This window comes from Sphaerodactylus townsendi, linkage group LG04 (genome assembly GCF_021028975.2).
Source record: "Sphaerodactylus townsendi isolate TG3544 linkage group LG04, MPM_Stown_v2.3, whole genome shotgun sequence".
NCBI classification, from domain to species: Eukaryota; Metazoa; Chordata; class Lepidosauria; order Squamata; family Sphaerodactylidae; genus Sphaerodactylus; species Sphaerodactylus townsendi.
The window spans coordinates 72,369,771-72,391,948 of NC_059428.1; the positions used below are offsets into that span (position 1 = coordinate 72,369,771).

General features: G+C 39.9%; 1 protein-coding gene across 1 annotated transcript in view; it reads left to right on the plus strand.

Moving 5' to 3' along the window:
• Positions 1-903: 903 nt before the first annotated feature.
• EFHC2 (EF-hand domain containing 2) overlaps positions 904-22,178 on the plus strand; it is a 52,101-nt gene continuing 30,826 nt past the window's right edge. The window contains exons 1-5 of the mRNA XM_048494353.1: positions 904-1,034; positions 6,202-6,390; positions 8,787-8,937; positions 13,592-13,815; positions 20,064-20,315. Of these exons, the coding sequence (XP_048350310.1) occupies positions 993-1,034; positions 6,202-6,390; positions 8,787-8,937; positions 13,592-13,815; positions 20,064-20,315 (858 nt within the window). The 5' untranslated portion in view covers positions 904-992. The remainder of the gene's footprint in view (positions 1,035-6,201; positions 6,391-8,786; positions 8,938-13,591; positions 13,816-20,063; positions 20,316-22,178) is intronic.

Consider the following 22,178-nt stretch of genomic DNA (forward strand, 5'->3'; position numbering starts at 1 on the left):
TTAAAAAAATTGCTCACAATGTCCCCTTTTCTCATCATATTATTAAGTACACATCCTTTATTTTTCATGCCAGATAAGACCACACTTCTTTCCTCAGTCATTGGGGGAACTAATGTTTTTACAATTAAATCAAGGGTTTTTTATTACAATTGGTAATTATAAACAAATAGGATGTTATTTCAAAAGTCAATAAATTATATGCAGACTTTATATGCCATCTAAGTTGCTTTGATGGAAACGTGATAAGTACTAGAAATCCAATTGTTGTCGTCTTGAATCTGTTATGAATGTTCAAAATTTGACTTAAGTATCCATCATTACAATCATGCGCCTTTGGCCAGGTGCATGGATGTCTTTTCAACATCAGGCGTGCAGCACAGGAGAAATCAAGGCCAAAATGGCATGCACCTTAGGTTTTGCAAGATGTCAGTTTGTAGTGATTGACTAGCAAAGGTTGGGGTCCCTGCCCAGGGAATCACGGGTATGCTGAAGTAGATGTACATCGCCAACATGCGGATTAATCCGAAATGTATCCTTAAGTAGTTTGTGTGCTGTCTGTCATCAGTCTGCGGCAATATTCCTATTTAGGAAGAATTCAAAGTTGTGTTAAATAGGAGGGGCTTAAGAGCGGAGAGGCTTTCTAGATCAGAAATGTTGAGCGGCAAATTTTAAAAGTGCAAGCATTAGTGCGAGGGCGACAGCGGAGAAATTCAGTGGAAACGTGCAGATAGCAGTGAACCAGAGGGAGCCACGCCACGGCGGGGGTATGAGGTGGGCAGGCTTCCTCAGCTTGTACGAAGCCCTGCGTACCTGTAGGGGGCAGCAAAAAGCAGGGGCGTAAGGAAGACCGCCTTCTATGACATCATCCGGGTTTCTAGGCAACGGAACTCCAAACAGCATGCCAGCGCTTCCTGTAGCCTTGGCAGCGCGGAGGGCGACCAGCCGGGTTCGGGCAGCAGCACCAGCCCGGAGTGGGCATCACTGGCACAATCATGGCGCTCCCGCTCCTGCCTGGGAACTCCTTCAACAGGAATGTAAGTGACCGCACTTTGGTTTCCATCGTTTCCCGAGGGCTGCTCAAGCTTCTGTGCCCATCCCCCGATTTGCACAGAACACCCTTCGCCGCCCTGCTTGTGCCTGTCCGGGTATAGACCCTCCGTCTGGAAGCCGATTCCGAATACCCGGCAGCAGCCAGTACAAAAGCCATTCCTGCAAACGATTGCTCCTCTCCTTCATTGGAAACCTCAGTCAATGCGCATCAGTGGCGTACCTAGGCAAACTGGAGCCCTGGCCAAAACCTGAGTTTGATGCTCCCCCCCATGGGCAGTCACCCTCCCCCACCATGACCAAAAATGATTTTTTTCCAGGTCATCTCAAATCCCACGCTCCGTGACACCACAGTGGCGCAAAAACGTGGTTAGAAAGCATGGGTCCCCACAGATCCCCATGATTTTATCCCTTGGTCACCCCAAAATCACAACCAAACCACAGCTCAAGTCCTTTGCCATGTGTCTGAACATAACAATCACACGTGCCACGCTTTGTGGCACCACAAAAACATGTTTAAAAAGCCTGGATCCTCATGGATCCTCCTGATTTCCTCACTTAATCACTCAAAAATTTGCCAGCCAAATCATGGCAGTCAAGCACATGGCTGCGTAATGTCTGACACGAGCAACAGCCCATGCATACCACGCTCTACTGTGGATTTCACAGTGCACTTTTTTTGCGCATGCAAACCAGCGCAATCCGTAGATGATTTTAAACGGATCCTCGATGGAATGCATACATTCTTTCAACAGATAGAAATGAACCACCATGAAACTATAGAGCATGCCTTAGTCTACAGGCAACACCAAAACAATCACACACCCCACGCTCCGTGGCACTGCAGTGGCCCAAAAACATGCTTGAAAACCATGGATCCTCATGGATTCGCCTGGTTTTTGCCCTAAGTCATCCCAAATCACCACCATATCACACCTCAATGCCTTTGCCATGTGTCTGAACAAAGCAATTGCTCCTCCCACGCTCTGTGGCGCTGTGGTGGCCCAAAAACCTGCTTCAAAAACATGGATCCTCATGGATACGCTTGGTTTTTCGCTTGGTCACCCCAAAATCACCACCACACCACACCTCAACCCTTTTGCCATGTGTCTGAACATCAATCACTCCTCCCATGCTCCGTGATGCTGGAATCCACCCCCAAACAGTGGATTCCCCAAACATCATTTTCAATGGTGTTTAAACTAGGGAGCCCAGATTTTCCTTTTAAATCCTCATAAAGTGCTGGAATCAGTCCCCTAGCCTTTAAACAACATTGAAAGCATGCTACTTTGGGGTAGATTCTCCCTTAATTCTGGAAATAACAGCATCAATTTCAATGTTTAAACTGAACACCTCAGTTTCTCCCTTTAAATCCATGCCGAAGTGGGTGGATTTAATAACAACAACAACAACAACAGCAATAATAATAATAACAACAACCACAACAACCTTTATTAGGCATTGAGAGAATAAAAAAAGAAAGAAAGAAAGAAAGAAAGAAAGAAAGAAAGAAAGAAAACAAGCATTGGCAGGAAGGGAGTGGATTTAAAAGGAGAATCTGGGGAAATTTAGGGGGTGCCTGCTGTCAGTGGTGCAATTATTAAGATAGCAGCACCAAAATTTCAGAGTATCTTTAGGAGATTCTTCTGATGATACCACCCAGGGTTGGTGAAGCTGGGTTCAGGGGATCCAAAGTTATGGACCCTAAAAGGTGTAGCCCCTATCTCCTATTATCTTCCATTGGAAACAATGGGGGATGGGGGGCACTCCCTTTGGGAGTCCATAACTTTGGACTCCCTGAACCAAACCTCACCAAATCTGGGTGATAAAAAATCCCTGAAATTTTGGTGCTGCTAGCCTAAAAACTGTGTCCCCTGTAGGCCAAAAACAGAAAAAATACAAAAATATCAAAAAACCCACAAACGAACCTGCATTTTTGGCGCCTGCCTGTGGGCGAGGGCCCTCCCTTGTCCATAGATACACCACTGCCTAAATCTTCAGGATTTTCCAAACCACAGTTGGCAACAACTCTGTCCATCGTCATACTCTTCTGTCAGTACTGTCATCTGGCACTGTCCTTATAAGATGGTGGCAGCATCTGCACCACACTTGATGATTGTTTAAAGGAGACTTTTAATAGTGCAATCCTAAGCATAACCCTTCTGTACTCATTGATTTCTGTGCCTTGAGTAATGCTGTATTATTAGTTCTAAATGTGCCCACAGGCTCAACCAGGCTGGTGACCCCTGCATTACAACATTGAGCAGCTTACATGCAGACATCACACTAAACCAGAGTTTAAGCAAACTATGGTTTATAGTCTGAATGTAGCCAAACAATTATACCTAGATTTATTTATTTAAAATAAAACAACAATAGGGACCCAAGGCAGGTAATAATTAAAACACTCTACATTGTAAACTATTACAGTTGCAAATGAAACAACAATGGAAATAAATAAATGCATAATAATAACATGTTCAAAAATGTCCTGCATACCCTCTTGAATAGTTGCCAGCAGCCAATAATAAACAGGTTGCTTTATTCTTTACCAATTGCATTTCTGAGCAGTGTTGAACGGCAGCCCAATCAAGAAGAATTAACATAATTAAATGTTGCAGCTATAGTAGTGTAAACCAGCATGGCCAGCTCAGCAATCTCTAAGTAGGAAATCTGGCAAAAACTTTCAAGCTAGCTGCTGCTGGAAAAAGGCACTCTTAGCTCTGATAGGAACCTCTTTCCTAATCAGGATCCTTGATCTTCTAACACTCTGAAACTCAACCATAGTAGGCTGCATAACTCCTCCAGAATAGATGTTGTACTGACAAGCATCACCTCCCATCTTGCCAGGATTCAATTTTCTCCATTTGGCCACAGCAGTCAGGCACTAGTACAGGACAGATGGTAACATCTGGAAGCTTATTCACTGAGATGCATCATCAGCATACTTCTGCCTTCTGCCTTCAATGCTTTGGATGAGCACACTGAGGGACTTCATATGGGTGTTAAAAAGCATAGGGGAGAATACCAACTCTTGTGGCATTTCCCATTATATAGTGTTGATAACTTGCTTCCTTCAACCATTTTCTGTGGAAAGAGAACCCTCAACTCTACCAGAGAGCCACATCTCCAATTCCTATCTCATGTTATAAACAACTCAGCAGAAATTATCAGCTGATTTAAATGTGGCAGACTTGTCAAGAAGAATGAATGAGGCAGTCTTCAGTTGTAAAAAGAAATCTGCTACTAGAGCTACCAAAGACACCTAAATCCCAAAACCAGATTTGAAGCTAGACTGAACAGTCAAGGGCAAATTCATCTTCGCTGATTAGGAAGAAAAGGCACACATTTACTAATGAAATATTTGTGGGTTGTAGCACTGAAATCGTTAAGCATCTAAAGCAGGGGTGTCAAACTCAATCGCACAGGGGGCCAAAACTCAAAGGACACTTTAGGTTGCGGGCCGAACAGGACAAACATTTATTGACAGACTAAAGCTAAACATTTTTTGAACATTAATGTACATTGAAACACAGGATATCATTCCAAAATAAATAAAAGCTGGTGTCCCAGCTTCTAGGCTGGAAAGAGGGGCTGCCAGGGGCTCTCCTTCTTGCCCAGCAGCCCAGACCTTGCCCCCTCTTCCCAGCCCAGCAGCAGGGATGCCAGAGAAACTGGTGTCCCAGCTGTTGGGCTGGAAATAGGGGCTGCCAGGGGCTCTCCTTCTCACCCAGCAGCCACTGGAGAAACTGGTGTCTTAGCTGCTGGGCTGGGAAGAGGGGCTGCCCTCGGCGCCTCTTCCTGCCCAGCAGCTGGGGCGCCAGTCGTCCCGGCTGCTGGGCTGGGGAGTGGTGCTTACTTGCGAGTAAGCAAGGCTTACTTGCGAGTAAGCAGTGCTCCACGCCGGGGGGGGCACCCAAAGGGGGGTTTGCTCTGGGTGCCATTTGGCCCTGTAAGGCTGCCCCCCTCCCGGCTTGCCTCTGCTTCCGGGGCTGGGGCTGAGCCGGACAATGGGATTTGAAGTGTGTGTTACGTGGTGAGCCTTGAGTTTGACACATGTGATTTAAAGCCTCCCCACCTCAAGTTTATTCTCTTTTGTGATTCTGGTGATACTGTTACTTTCTTAGTTGCTTTTTTCCAGGTGTCTTCTGTCAAATGTATCTCAAAAGATAACATTTTTTTTCTTAGCCAGTTCCTTACCACTGACCAGTTAATGTAATTCTCCTTTCAGTTTTTGGATAAGTTCATTGCTATCCTGTTAGGTTTTTCAGTGTATTTTATGCCTTTCCTTTTTATGAATTTTAACTGAGGTTGAAGTGGATGCATCTTGTCTGTTGTGTGCCACTGTGGAACAGTTTTACATGTCCTGATTCAAAGGCAATAGTTCAATATCCAGTTCACATGTAAGGGTGAGGATGCTTGCTTTACTGCCCTGTTCCCCTTTTAAAGACAGAAATAGGGACAAGGTACTCAGCAAACAGACAAAATCTGTAGAAGCAATTTGCTAGTTCCACTAAAGTATCAGAACAAAGACAACAAAGTATCAGAACCATGTCAACAAAGAATTTGGTAGGAAGTGGGAGCTGAAGAAACTGTACAATCCCTTTCGAGTCCATTCAGGCTTATCTTTAGCACAGTTCCTTTCTTTCATAGTATAATGTTCTACTTTTGTCACTGTGACTATATTCTTAACATAATGCAGTCTTACTTTATCATTGTTTCTAATAATTTTAAATGGGAGAATATGTAAAAATAATTAATTGACTGGGAATGGCTCCCAATTCTGATTTCACTTAACATCATAGATACTTGCTTTTTCAGGTCTGTTTCTGCCCAGTACTCAGTATATGTGTTTGTTTCCACTCTTTTTGCCCAAGTGATCCCATTAATTTCTGTGGAGTTCCACTAGAATCATTCACTGTAGGGATATGGCTGCAGCAGTCAGGCAAATGGCTAAATATTTGGCACTGACAGTATCTAGAACTGATTTTTTGTCCTTTTGAAAACAATATCAATTTAACTTTGTATGTTTATGTTGTCATGTTCAATAATGTTTACGAACTTTGGAAGTTTTCTAGTCTTGTAGCTGCTATTTCTATGAATGATCTGATCGTTTGTCTTTCTGAAATACTAATTGCTTCATCTCCACTGCAGCTAGGGAAAGAAAAGTTCCATAAATCCCAGCACTGGAGTTACTGCAATAAAGTTTCTATGTTGGTGGGAGAAGACAAACCTGGAATAGGAGGCGAACCTTTGCTTGGACAAAAGCTGAAACCTAAATATAGTGTTTTCCCTAGAGGTGTTGGAAGTGATGCACCATCATGGGTAGCATTTGATAAGCAGGTATGTTGAGATCAATGTGTTTAAATATTTGGTTGGATTTTATCCAGTCCTTTCCAAAGTATTTAGGGAGGAAAGTGAGTTTTGCTTTCCTAATTATTTGGAGATTTTTTTGCCTTGGTTGCCACCAGCAACGATTTGGAAAAAGTGGCTGATTGTGTGAATGCATAATGAGCAAAGAGTGCCATGTCTCCTGACTGTCTTTAAGCATACTCCGAGGAGGCAGAATCAGTCATAGTGCAATCTTAAGCAGAGATGCTTCCTCCTATGCCAGTTAACTTCAATGGACTTAGAAGGATATTTCTTTTTTTTTCATTTCAATTATATTTGTACTCCGCCCTATCCCCAAAGGGCTCAGAGCGGCTAACAACATGATAAACAGTACATTTCAACAATATAACAGTAATAACCAGTAACAGTAATAAAATATATATGACTAAATAGAACCAAGTTCAGATGGTGACTTGGCACTTCCAGCTATGCAACGTCTAAGAACAAAAACAGCAGCATTAACAGACAATGAGATATCAAACTCAATCCATACAATATCTAATACATTAATAATAAATCAATACATTAGCAACATCAAAGTAGCATTTCATAGAGTTACAATGACTTTGATAGAGTTACAATGTCATTAGTGTATAAGATTTCATTTTATCACAGGTAGGTTCAGTGATGCACATCTTTGCCATTTCAGATCGGTTAAACACCATCATGAGAATAACGTGCCAAGGCTCTGTCTAATGGTTTTTTAATATTTGTCTTTTAACTTTTACAGAGATCTTTGGCTATTTTCTGATCGTTGACCAATATTTTAAAAATGTCAGTTACAGGGTGGAGTGTTGAATGCTGAGCCAACTGATTCATAACCTGTCGCATTTTTAAAAATCCTGCCTTTCCATCAAGAAATGCAGGGTAGTCCAGTACACATGATTCTTGACACAGTCAAGCGCTTCAGCCATGAAATTGCTGGGTGGCCTTAAGCAATGGTTTCTCAGTCTTATTGGTCATATTTGAATAATATTGGTCTGTTATGCAGTGTAGTGAGATAATGTACATGAGGTACTTTGTAAAAAAAAGGCTATTTTGTTTTATTTTTCTTAGAATCTTTGTTTCTGCTATGTTCTAATTGTAAAGCATCCTGATGCAAAGTCAACAACAACCATAATAGTAATGTATTGTTGGGATGGATCAGCAATTCACCAAATAAAATAGGGAATCATTTTGGAAAATCTTCAAATGCTTTTCAGATACCACCAGTACTGAAATATGAGGTGAGGGGTAGCTAATATGAGGATATTAAAGAAGCCTTGTGTGATTCATATTTGAGGTCTTCGCTGTCACTAAAACCCCAAACCTGGTAACAGGATTGTTTGTTTTGATGATCACAAAATAGCATTTGCCTACTAGCAACAGCAAGTCATGGCTGCCCCTTCACATTGGATTAACCAAACTAGCAGGTGGTATTTAAATAGCATTCTTCTCTTTCACCATTAATATTATAAATTGCATTATACATTTGTACGTTATCATGTTCTTAGAAATTTCAGATATGTATATTTGATACAGGTTTCATATAATTTAGTGGCTTTTCTGTGCAAACTCTGTATATTTGTACTAGCTGCTTTGTTTACTATACTGTATGTGTGTTTGTGTGTCTGTATATTTAATCTGTTAAATGAATGAATGCACTTCAGAGGAGTAGATGTAGTTGCTAGAGAATCATGTAGCACCAAAACAAATATCATGGTAGAAACTTTCATTAGCCACAGTCCATTTTATCAGTTGTGTTAAGTTTTATACTCATCAGGCAGAAATATATGCATGCGACTACAAGCAGAGCAGAAAGGGAAAATATATTAGAAAGGGAAGCCAGAAGGTTTAGCTCTCCCAGACATAGATGTGTTACATTGCAGACAATTGAGGAAAATAAAATCCAGTCAATAATTTTGTTAGTTTTTAAGGTAGCACAAGATTTAGTTGTTTTGAATGCATATAAGAACATAAAGTTTTGCCATTGAACTGCTTTCACATTTTTGTGCAATTTGTGCTAAGCATTGTTATTGAAATAAGCTGGGAGAAAAATAAGTTATATTTTCTAGTCCATCTTGATTCCTTGTTCACTTTGTAGACTAATTTAAGAAGCAACCACCTTAAATCCCTTATGTGAACTGGCAGCTCAGCCAGGTAAAGCTCGAGATTGAAATCCAGACCTCCAGACCCGAATGCTTCTTCGTTTGCTGATTTCATTTATGCCCTGGTTTTGTTCCCTATGGGAACCCAAAGCATCTTACAGTGTTTCCCTCTGCTCCATACTAGCTTATATTTATACTTCTGTAGTTATTACATCCTTTGATTACAACACACTGCGTGTTAATTTTGTGCTTTCTATACAGGTATTATCTTTTGATGCTTATTTCGATGAAGAAGTTCCTGACAAGAATCAAGAACTGTACAGAATAAGACATTGTAAAATATATTTCTACCTGGAAGATGACACAATTCAGGTGGTTGAACCCCAGTTGATGAACAGTGGAATTCCACAAGGTAACATTAGTAGGAATGGGTTTTCATACAAGCTGCTGAACGGAAGGACTAAGGGTGCAGACTTCTGAGGGTCTTGAACCCTTGAGACCTGTTAAGGGAGGTGCCACCTGGGGTTAGTAGCAGCATAACTGTTCTAATTTAGCATCTTGTACATGTTTGCCTGAAAGTGAAAAGGGCTCCAATGGAATATGGGGGCGGGGGGGGGGGGAACCCACAGGGAATATTCTTCCTAGGTTTTGTTTTGTTTGCACTGAACTTATGAGATTTCATTGGACTTATGAGATTCTGCTCTTTTCATCATCTTATCTGCATTGAGGCTTTGAATAAAACGAGATAAAGTGTATCAAGAAATTTTCACGTTTTGTATATTTCCCCATAGATTTATTGGGTAATGGGTATCAACTTCTGACAGTGGTAGCCCTTTCTTCTCTGCTATCATAGGGAATCATCTTAAGGCAAAATGTAAAATCTATAAATACCAGTGGTAAACCTGTTCAAGTAGAAAAATCAGTGTATAACCAAAATGATAATGTTAATGATAGGACATTTTGGAGATCATTAATTCATAGAGTTGCCAAAAGTTAGAATCAACTTGATGGCACATAACAAACACACAATCAAAATGAATTCATGGCTGGTAGGGTCTAAAACAGAGACCTAAATCACAGTTTGGAATAAACATTTTAAATACTAGATCAAAATATACATAACTTAAGAAAAGACAATGAGAGCAATAACTTCGAAGGATACATACAAATTCCAGTTACCTTTCTGAACTCCTATTGCAAGTGGTTATAAAAATGTTTTACGTTCAGGGATGGACAACATGAGGAGACTTATACTGAATAATCTCCTGTTAACTGAATCCTGATATAACTGATATTCTCTGGTATGCAAAGGTTGTGTCCATCTCTTGGGGTTAGCTTTTGTTCCTGGAGCAGACCAGATCTCACAATCCAGAGTGGTTAAGAAAAGCTGGCCAGCTTCCCCAAGGTCATCCAGTTGTACTGGGGAGAGAAGCTGTGTGCTGGCAGGCTTCCCCAAGGATGAAAAGCAAAGCCCAATCCAGCACATAAGGCTGCAGTCAGATCCCCCAGCTACCGTGAATCACTGACTCTCTTAAGGCATCTGACTTTTCCAAATGAATAGAATAGAATAGAATAGAATCTTTATTGGCCAAGTGTGATTGGACACACAAGGAATTTGTCTCCGGTGCATATGCTCTCAGTGTACATAAAAGAAAATACATTTGTCAAGAATCATAAGGTACAGCACTTAATGATTGTCATATAGGTCTAGTAAGCAATCAGGAAACAATCAATAGTAATAAAAACATAAAATGTAAAATCATAAAATAAAATAAAGCGTCAGCACAGGCTATAGTCATACAGGCATAATTGGGAGGAGATGGGTAAGAGAAATGATGAAAAAAAAAGTAGTGCAGTAATTATATAATAAAATATATAATGAAATAGTTTGACATTATCGGTGGGAATTATTTGTTTTAACAGAGTGATGGCGATTCGGGGAAAAAAAAACTGTTCTTATGTCTAGTTGTCTTGGTGTGCAGTGCTCTGTAGCGACGTTTAGAGGGTAAGAGTTGAAACAGTTTATGTCCAGGATGCGAGGGGTCAGTAAGTATTTTCACAGCCCTTTTTTTTTGACCCGTGCGAGTATACAGGTCCTCAATGGAAGGCAGGTTAGCAGCAATTGTTTTTTCTGCAGTTCTGATTATTCTCCTGAAGTCACCAGTGTGTCGATCTTGTTAGCGGGTTGCAGAACCAAACCACCGCGGTTATAGAGGTGCAGATGACGAGACTCAATGATTCCCTCTGTAAGAACTTCGTATCAGCAGCTCCTTAGGCGGAAGTTTGAGGCTTCCTGGAGTTGGCGCAAGAAAGAACATTCTTTTGTTGTGCTTTTTTTAATGACATTTTTGATATTAGGTGACCATTTAGGTCATGAGATGGAGTATGGAGCCTAGGAAATTTAAAAGGTCTCTACTGTTGATACTGTGTTGTCTAGTATTGTGAGAGGAGGTAGGATGGGAGAGGTTTCTCCTGAAGAATCTACCACCGATTCCCTCTACGGTTTTAAGTGTGTTCAGTTCTAGATTGTTCCAGTGGCACCCACCCGAGGCTAGTTAATTTCAACCTCCCGTCTGTATCACGGTTTCATCGTTGTCTCGAATGAGACCAATCACTGCTGTATCATCTGCAAATTTCAGTATTTTTAACAGATGGATCATTTTGAGATGCAGTCATTGGTATACAGAGAGAAGAGAAGTGGTGAAAGTAATACACAGCCTTGGGGGGCTCCTGTGCTCTTTCATTTTACAGGTGTCTGGAAGTGTAATTTTTCCTAGCTTCACCTGGGCTGCTTTCCTATCTGTTAGGAAGCTTGTGATCCACGTACAAATATGCTCAGGTACTGCTAGCTGATTTAGTTTGGTTAGAAGAATGTCCGGTCTGATAGTATTGAATGCTGAACTAAAGTCAACAAAGAGGACCCTTGCATAGGTCTTTGGCGATTCAAGATGCTGTAGGATATAGTGCAAAGCCATATTAACAGCATCATCTGTCGATCTATTTGCTCGGTATGCAAATTGCAAGGGGTCCAACAGTGGATCCGTGATGGTTTTCAAATGGTACATCACTAGCCTTTCAAAAGTTTTCATAACTACAGATGTTAGAGCAACTGGTCTGTAGTCGTTCAGTTCCTTGATGGAAGGCTTCTTCGGCACTGGCAATGAATATACTTAATGATCAGGTTATCTTTGTTGGAAGAGTATAATGGAGCATCAGGCCATTAGGTGAAAAGGAAAAATGTGCTCAAAAAGTGATTTTTGTTCCACTGCCTAGGAACTATTTTTTCCTCAGTGGATTGAGGTAGGTCTACTGGCCTTGGCCTAAGTGTTTTCTAACAACAATTTCCTGCAGGATTTTTTTGTTTTTTGTTTGGTCAGGATACATATAAAAAACACAGACCTAAAATCAGTTTTTTATCCTGCTGTTTTAAGATTTTGGGCTAAAAATTTCATGCTTCTTGCCTATTTTGAGTCTGTGGGCTCCAGTTCACTGGAATGTAGTGAAATAATTAATTGAAGCATGGATCAAACTTTATCTGTCCCCATCTTTTCTTCTCTGGACCAAAATAATTATCTGCAAGCATAAATATATCCATTTTAACACCATACTAAATACAAATGTGTGTGTTTACAATAACTTGTTTTCAAATAATGATGTCAACTTTTTTTGTGGGAAATAGCACTATTTGGCTTATTGACAAAATTACAGAGAAATGGCATACTCAGAGCTAGTACATACAAACATATCATGCTCAAGTGTATGGGTCAGAGGTTAATGCTTCAAGGAAAGGTATATTGATCTGCAAGATAAGAAAAAAGCAAAGAAGGAGGAGATAAACATCCTTGCTATTTGAGTTTGTCACCCTTGGCCATTCTGGGAGGGACCCAGTGGCAGTTTTTTGTAGGAATGAGTGGTTGCTCACCAGCATTATTCCACATGCTTTATGCTGATAGCAGGATACCAGTCTGTGCCAAAGCCCAAGTGGATCCATTTACACTGTGCTGTAAACTTGACCTGTTCAAGAGCTTACAGCCTATCTAAATTTTTCCAAATGTTAAAAGAACATCATGTAGTTCCAAGCTTTGTAAGATTATTACATTTTCAGGAAAGCTGTCAACAACAGTCTGTTCTTCTAGCCAAGAAGAGCTCATTTGTGGGGGATAGGCCAGGATGCTATAAGTACAAAAGGAGTATAAAACTGCTCATAGTGGTTAGCAGAAAGCTTCCCTCAGATAAGTTCACCTTGCAAATAGTTATCGAAACTAAAACAGACCTTCACATTGTGTGGTGATGCATTTGTGATGAATGCATTCTTGTGCATTTTCTTTTCCCACCTACACCCCTATTGTTACTGGTATAGGCTTGTCAAATAGACCAAAGCTAATAATGAATCTCAACACACACAAATACAATGTGTAAATAAAAATAAATACATTAAATAAGAAAAATAAAACAATTGGTTTGGGTGAATTTCTTATGTTCAGCCTAATGTGCATCAGGTTCTATGACTGAACTCAACAAAGGACTCTAGATTCTTGATCAGAAGTCTTTATTGGAAACAATAGCATGTACCTGGCTTTGCGAAAGCCAGTTCTGATCACACTTGTAATTTTCCCTGTCTTCATCCCCATGTAGCAACCATAAATCCCTTTTCCCATGGAATGTGAGAAAGACACAGCGGAAAGAAAGAGCTGTTGGGGAGGCAAGTATCCCCAAGGCCAGAGCAGAGATAGACCAGCCCCCCTTTGGAGTTGGTGCCAGGGACATTCCTAGTTATCTATAGTTGCAAGCATCAAAGGAAATGAAAGGAAGAGAAAGGTCTATTAATATAGGAGATTGGAGACCCTTCTCCAGAGTAGGCGTGAATGCCCTCACCTGACATTGTGGAAATATCCAGGAATTAGTAGCAGAATCTGCTATCAACGGGAATAAAATTTCTAGCTTGGTGTTAATTGTTTCATTCTTAACTTTTGTACCTTAAAGCAGTATGTTTCATACGTGTAACATCAGCATGAACTTTGGAACAAAAATCTTAACTGCATTTACCACCCACTAACTCAATACAGGAACTCTGGTTCGGCGTCATCGAATTCCACTTCCATCTCCTGATGAAGATCAATTCTATACTGTGGATTATTTCAACCTTGACATAGATGTGATCTTCTATGGTAGAAGATATAAAATCGTAGATTGTGATCAATTCACCAAATGTTTTTTGAGGAAGATGGGAGTCAGACTAAATCCTCCAGTAAATCATCCAAAAGATCCCTATACCAAAGAACGTCAAAAGGTTAGATTCTGCCTAGTGAAACTAAGTTGCAATGCTAAAGCAATAAAAATGTTTATAGAGTGCATAAAAGCTGAAATAACCTTGTCCCAGGAGGAAAATTAAAATGCAGAGATGATACATTCGTGACTATATACTTGTTTATCAAGAGAAACAAATTTTAGTGAGATGCATATATCCAGCAGACCATATAATGCAATAAAAGCTATTTTGTATATTTCCTTAATGGAATAGCAAAATTCTCTTTCTATTGAAGCCTAAAGAAGCAAAATTTTATCAAATTTGTTTCCCCATAGTATTCTGTTTGCCATTTATCATTGAAAAATTGGATGGTTTCAGAGATAAAAGATTTTAGTAAGTATGAGTTGTTTATTGACTATTACATTCAATTTCAGATACTTACCAGCATCCAATAGATAGGTATTGTGAATCAAGTATATTGTATTGCTTCAGCTAGCTAGCCATTTCTTTGTTAGCTAAACGGTTCAGAAGAGCTGGCTGAAATTATCTCACTTGGAATTAAGCATTAGAGGAGAATCTCTGAATAGCATTATTAAATATCTATCAGAACCTGCACAGTTTGGTCCCTCCAAGGGGTGTGTGTGTGTGTGTGTGTGTGTGTGTGTGTGTGAAGGAACAAGCAGACTTGACTTTGAGGTTGAGAAGCAAACAGCTGTTGATTTTCTGAAGCACCTCTCTTTCTTGTTGGAAGGTAGTGTGTCTGATGCCCAGCTGGAGTGTTAATTTGCTTCCTTTTGCATAAGATTCCAGTGCTTTCTCAACCATAGGGAATCAACCCAGTATTCATGACATATCCCTAAGTACTTTACAATTGCTATTTTATTCAATTGCTATTTTATTTATTTGCATTTTTATAGTCCCCATCTCATACAGGGACTCAAGGCAGATTACATTGAGTGAATCAATATAATCGGCAAAATGGATCATTCAGTAAATGATGCATTAAGATTGTAGAAGTGTGGAACCAACCAGAAATCAAGAGAGAATTGAAGCATAGCTTAAGTATTAATATGACACATTGAGAGGTGCACAAATTATATAATATAATCCTTCTTACAGCAATCAGTACACAACAATATAGATCACAGTTCCTAACCATTTATCTAAGTACATTTGTGAATCATTTTATACAGTGCAACCCTATTACTTATGCAGAAAACCCCCCTTGAATAACAAAACAGTTTAATGAAAAGAATGTGAATAATTAATGAGTCATAACAGAGTGGACTGTTGGCTCAGCTGAGGAGGGGTGGTGGAAGAAGCTGGCCCAGAGGAACCACCTTCTTAGCCACACCGTGGCTTGAACGCCTAGTGGGAGTAGACCACTCCCTTGAGACCAGGGGTGAGGCCAGGGTTGACAACACCCGGGCACAGAACGGAGGGAAGACAGCGAGGCCCCTGATAGGGACCCCACAGGGGCAATGGGACACTTACATTTATCTCTGTTGAAATTCAGTTTGTTTGTTTTGGCCCAGCTCTCTAATCTGTCCAGGTTGTTTTGAATTCTGACCCTATCCTCTGGGTATCATTCCTAATTTGGTGTGATCTGCAGATTTGATTAGCATGCCCTCTATTCCATCATCCAAGTCATTGATAAAAATATTTAATAGCATTGGGCCCAGGACAGAATCCTGTGGCACCCCACTAGTCATTTATCTTCAGGATGAAGATGAGCCATTAGTGAGCACCCTTTGGGTTTGATCAGTCAACCAATTATAAATTGATCTAATGGTAGCATTGTACATTTTACTAGCTTGCTTGCAAGAATATCATGGGGCACCTTGTCAAAAGCCTTACTAAAATCATGGTATCCTATGCTCACAGCATTCCCTTCATCTACCAAACTTGTTGCTCTATCAAAAAAAGAGATGAGAGAGAAATCCATGTTGATCATGTTTGAGAAATCCATGTTTACCTTTAGTGATCACAGTATTCCCTTCTAAGGCCCCTTCCGCACATGCAGAATAATGCAATTTCAATGCACTTTCTATCCACTTTGCAGCAGTGCGGAAAAGCAAAATCCACTTGCAAACAATTGTGAAAGTGGGTTGAAAGTGCATTATTCTGCATGTGTGGAAGGGGCCTGTGTGAATTTTCTGATAATTCGGACACCTTGTCTCCATATATCCATTTAATAGAATTTTGTTTAAATAATAATTCTACTTATTCCACTGAACATGTTAGCAATTACTTTGTTGTAGTAATTGTATGAGGCTGTAATGTATTAATAGCAAGTTTCTTTTAAAGCCTGGAAGACAAACACTATGATAAATAGATGCCGTGGGGAGAGATTAAGTGGAATCAATCTATCCTACTGACATTTCTTGGCCAGTCTTCTCCTGCATTTTTACTAAAGATATTTATTGTCATTTGTTAAAACTAAGCTGCAGTTAATATTTTTGTGAGCAATCAGAACTATTATATTTCCTGTTTTTGAAATATAAATTGGGATGGTGTTTCTTCTACTCCTATCTTTCAAGAGGCAGGTTTCATTGGGATTCCTGTTGAAAGGATAACAGAAGTTACTTTCTGTGTTACCATTTGCCCTCTCCTTTGCCAAAGTGTTTTGCTAGGCAAGCTTATGTCTAAAAAATGATTTCTGATTACTTAAAACCACTTTTGGCTCTCAGAGAACCCATGGCAGCCAACAGATTTAAATTCAGTGGTCCAATTTATGACAGTGAAATAGATTTTAAACCAAGAACATTTTAAAACGGTAAATGTAAAAAACCTGACACAAATGTATCTCTCTATCAACTCATGTCAGAAGCCTTCCAAATGTGAATGTCTTTAGCATGCTCTGAGGGTAGCACCACTCTTGCTTTTAGAAGGAAAGTATTCCACAGTTTGTGTATGGTACCCTAGAAAGACATTCCACAGGTCCCAACTAGACTCACCTACAGTAAGGTTAATTCCTGAAGGAAGGTATCATTGTTTGCTGCCAGGACCTCGTTAGGTTGGTATGATAGGTAGGACTATCTTCAAATACTTTGAATTTAAACTTTTAAGGCCTTTAAAGGCCAATTCTAGTAGTATGAAGAGTCTAGAAACAAAATGGGAACAAATGTAGTTGGTATGAGACCAGCTTCATGTCTGTTTATTGTGGTTGGTTCCAATCAAGACTCTTTCTGCTACATTCTGTATTGGTAACATTTGGACATTACTAACACATGTATCCTTATGGCTAGGTCAGCTTTTTCCAGAATTGTCTGTAACTTTCATATCAATCCCAGCTTTAAAAAGTGTCCCTAGTTCCATCTAACGCAGGTCTCCTCAGAATCCTACTGGTCTACTCAGTGGGCCTTATTCCTAGGGGAGTTTCTTAGAATTTTAGTCAAAGACTTGTTTATCCAGACAATAAGGCTTGCAGAAGCACCCCCAGATTGTATATCTGTTTTTTGTGAGGAAGCATACCCGTCTGTAGAACAGGGTGAAAACCTATTCCCAAATCAGCATCATTCCTAACTCAAAATAACTTTTGTTTGTCTGTATTAAGTTTAATTTTCATTCTGTTCTTCATTATCCTCAATTGGTTCAACACTTCTACCGCCTCTCTACAATTAGATAGAAATTAGAAAGGAGAGATAAATCAGTATGTTAGCATGTTGATGGCACTATGCCATGAATCTCTGGATGATTTTTTTCTCAGCTACTTTGTAGACATAACAGCATAAGGGACAAGAAGGAACCTTGGAGTAACTTTAAACTAAAAGTAATGGAGCAGAATAGAAATCTCAATCAATATCTTCTGGTACCTTCCCCCTAGAAGAGATTTTTATCAAAGCAGTGCTGTGAGACAGTTAAAGACAGCATGTGGTTGACTTCACTTCTCCAACTATCTTGTCTACATCTTCAGGTGTCAATAACTGAATATATAAACATTTATTTATTTATCTAATATTATGCCTTTCACCCCAAATGGGGATCCAAAGCAGCTGATATCATTCTCCTCTCCTCCATTTTATCCTCATGAAAACCTTTTGAAATAAATTAGGCTGAGAGTATGTGACTGACCTAAGGTCACGCAGCAAGTTTCCATGGCATGAGTGGGGAATCAAAACCTTGTTGTTAATATGCACTGCTCCCCCTACTACTGGGCTTAACCTACTATTGTATTGTAAATATAAAGTAACAAACCTGTGTGGAGTGCAGTGTAACAACAGAACTAGAAAAAGAAAATCACCGTTGCTAAAGCCACATTAAAGCATGAACAGTTTAATAAAGTGCAAAGAGAATAAAGTGTGCAAATCTGCTAAGCAGTTCCAAATAATACAAACAGCAGCAATGTTCAACAGAAGCAACAGAAGCAATCAGTGGACGATCTATTGCCACTGTAGCAATTAACGCTCTATAAATACGTCCAGTAATGTTCCTGAAGCACACCAACGCTATCTATGTGCATATGTTCTCCAGAGGAGATTCTATTGGTGACTCTCCGGTCCAATAGGAAAATGAAGCAGTTAATGAGATTGAAATACCATATAAAGAATCAATGTTCAGGATTCCAAAATGTGCTCTGTGGTATTAGTTGATAATTTCAAGTCTTTCCTCAGTGGAATGCTGGAAACATATCACTATTTCACTTGCCTCAAGTCAATCGTAAGGGAACAATACAGGAATAACCTGTCATTCATGTTCTCTTTCTGGCTAAGCACAAATAGTAAATGTTGTGTATGTTGAACATTGCTGCTGTTTGTATTATGTAGGAATTGATTAGCAGATTGCACACTTTATTCCCTTTACACTGTTAAGTTGCACTGGTCATGCTTTAAACGTGGAGTTAGCAGCCTGGAGTGTAGTGATTTTTGTTTTCTTGTTCTGTTTTGTAAAATATGCCATGTATAATTATGACAACCAACTCTCTGCACCCCATCGAGTCAGGTCTCAGTAATGCATGCCGGGCTGACCCACTCTTCCAGTATTAAATCCTCAGCAATCTATATCTGACTGTTTACCAACCTGACATGTAACATGACAAAGAAGGAGAATAAACCTGTGCAATACCAATGGAACTTCTATCATGAGATACAAAACTGAAGATACAGAGTTAGAGCTAATGCTGCATAATGAGCCAGAGACCACAGCTTTATATTTTACTAATTGGATTAATCTTTTTTTCTCCTCTCAATTTCTGGTGGGAAGGAAATAAAATGGTAGCATTTCTCTTTGAACTGCATATAATAGCTGTTGGGAAAGGTATTCATCTGTTTATATTGCTGTTATTACTTATTTACCATACTTGGCATTTAGCTGGCATGTTGAATAACTGCCTGGGAACATATATCACAAGCCTGGCTAAATCTGATGAGTCACAACTGTGTTCTAGCAGGATTCTCGTATTTCACCATGACAGGTTTAGAAAATCATTTGTCTCTGGGTTGTTATCACAGTACACTGTAGAATCTGATTCCTTCCAAGATATTTCATTGATGAAGAGAGATATCCGTAGCCAGCAGAACAGCTAGTTTTATTATAACCATTGATCTTTATCTTCAGTCCCTTTTATCTCTATTTCTGCCTTATACTATTTGATTTTGAAATACCATCCTCTGTTTATATTTTATGAGAAGTACAACAGCAGTATCTGGTATTAAATAATTGTTCATTTGGATGTCAAAATATCAGTTTTGTAATGGCATAATGATTATGACTGTCCACTTACTTGAAAAAAATGTGAAATTTATGCATTCACATGCACATATATACACATGCACCTGCTGGGTTGTGGCTTCTACAGTTATCTTCTGTTTAATTGATGTGATATTTTCTGCAGGAATGATCAAACATTGAAGTTGCACCAGTAAAAACTCTTTTCTCCTGGCCAATGCAAGACCACTATCAGTGCAATCCTTTCTATCTGAGCTCATTGAAATCATTGCACAGAATTGCCTTGTATATTCCCCACATATAGAAACCTGATTTCTGAAGCATGGCCCAAATTCAAAGATCCATGGAACTATTTTTGTTTTTAAAGGGCCTTCATAGGAAACTGTCTTCAGTTCTATGTGTAGCATAATTCTTCCCCTTCCCTTCCAGAGCCAAAATGTTCCTAGCTCTTGCGATGGTGCTGATGCTGTGCTAGGAGCATATTTTTTCAAAAACTTTTGCATATTTTCTCTCAAAAGATAAACTCAGCCATGGCAGTGTAATTTGATGCATCCATATTTTTCTGTACTTAAGAAAGGATAATTTTGTTTAATAAAAAGCTTTTTTTCTTTCTTGATGTGCAGTTGATAGATAGTATGAAGCCTTTGCGTCCCTACGAGCGCTTTGATACACTTCGTCAGTTTCTGGAGCATGATAAACATGTCTTGCGTTTTTATGGTGTGTGGGATGATACTGAAAACATGTTTGGGGATGTTCGAGAACTGGTGCTACATTATTTTTTGGCTGATGACACTATTGAGATAAAAGAAGTGACACCAATGAATTCAGGTCGAGATGCTGTACCTCTGTTCCTCAATAGGCAGAAGCTACCAAAGGTAATGAAATAAATGGTATTATGTGTTGGTTCAAGGTATTTGTTTAGTAGCTTGAATGTTTCACATACAATCTGGAAAGTTATTGATCCTTAAGTATATCTCTCATTCTTTCAGAAGGACATGCGAGTACCCAAAGCCGTACATTAGTGAAGTTTTATCTAAGTGTGAGATGGTACCCATTAAGAAGAAGAAGAAGAGTTTGGATTTATATCCCCCCTTTCTCTCCTGCAGGAGACTCAAAGGGGCTTACAATCTCCTTGCCCTTCCCCCCTCACAACAAACACCCTGTGAGGTGGGTGGGGCTGAGAGAGCTCCGAGAAGCTGTGACTAGCCCAAGGTCACCCAGCTGGCATGTGTGGGAGTGTACAGGCTAATCTGAATTCCCCAGATAAGCCTCCACAGCTCAGCCGGCAGAGCGGAGAATCAAACCCGGTTCCTCCAGATTAGATACACGAGCTCTTAACCTCCTACGCCACTGCTGCTCCCTGTTCTTATTAAGCCTTAAATGGTTCGAGTCTTTCAAGTCTAAGAGGTTGTCTGGCTCCCCATTCCCCATCACAACTTCTGTGGGCAACAGTGGCAAAGTGCCAAGGGGGTGGGGTGGGTGCGCAATGCACTGGGCACGCACCAGTGCAGGGGCATGGCGAAGGCGTGGCAGGGGTGTACTGGGGGTGAGGCATGACATGGTGGGGGGCCGGCAGGGGCGCAGGGTGCACATGTGCCCCAGGCACAGTTCCTCCTCACTACGACTCTGGTGGGCAGCAATCTGTTTTTTTCATATACAAGGATAGCCTAACAATTGCCAAATCCTCTTTACACTTCCCTAATCCTACTTATCTCACTAATATTTGCCAAAGTCCACACCAGTATCTTCATTAAAAACTGTATGGACTTTTTAGTTGAATACTTTTTTATATATAATTATTTTAAGTTCTTAATCTTATAATAACAAGAAAATAAAAATTAAACAACAGTAGATTAAACATACTAATATAATCAGGATATGTTCCAGTACTTGGTCTATTATAAATTAGTGTTTGTTGACTTAGTCATTTGTTGACTTAACTTAAATGATCTTAATAAATGTAAATCATACAGTAGTTTGATGGGCACTGTTTACTTCGTTAAGCCTCCTTCACATATTCTAGAAAAGGTAGCCATCTGTTTTAAAAATTCATTAAGATGAGTTATTTACTACTTTAATAGCACAATCTGGATTGGTGGTGGTGTTTGGGCTGTGGAACTGGCAGAGGGCCATGCCGGTGTGTTGCCCCCTCTGCCATCAAAAAGGGGCATTCCCACTGGCTGAGGAGGCAGAAGCACCAGTGATTGCCCTCCCTCAGTGGTGTCTGGCCCACCACAGAGTTGTGCTGACATCTTAATAGAATGCTGGCAGGGTGGGGGCCTGGCTGGGGTGTTAGTCAGCTTCCACCCTGGGTCTGTGGCCAGTTGTGCCACTTTTTGAGTCCTGAACGTCCATATATAAAATGGGATATATATAAAGGATTATATTATCCACAAATAGACTGGTTTTGTGGTGCAGTCTATATTGATTTTTATGCCAGTAATGTCTACATTACAGTGTATGGCTTCTGCTTGTGGTTCTATTGATAAAATAGCAGAGAGGGCAGCCCTGTTGAGCTCCTCTCTGTAGCTCGATTTTTAAAATCTGAAATTATTCACTTCCAACTTGAACTGTTGGTTAAAAGGGAATCTAAATCCTGAAGACCCCTTTCTCTTGATATTTCAAGACAACTTTCAGTCAAGTTGGCTGAGGGCTGTCCTCCTTGGCTTCTCCTCTCAGGCCCTCTTAACAAGTAGAATTGATCAAGCAAACCAACTTATTTACCAGAGGATAGAAGA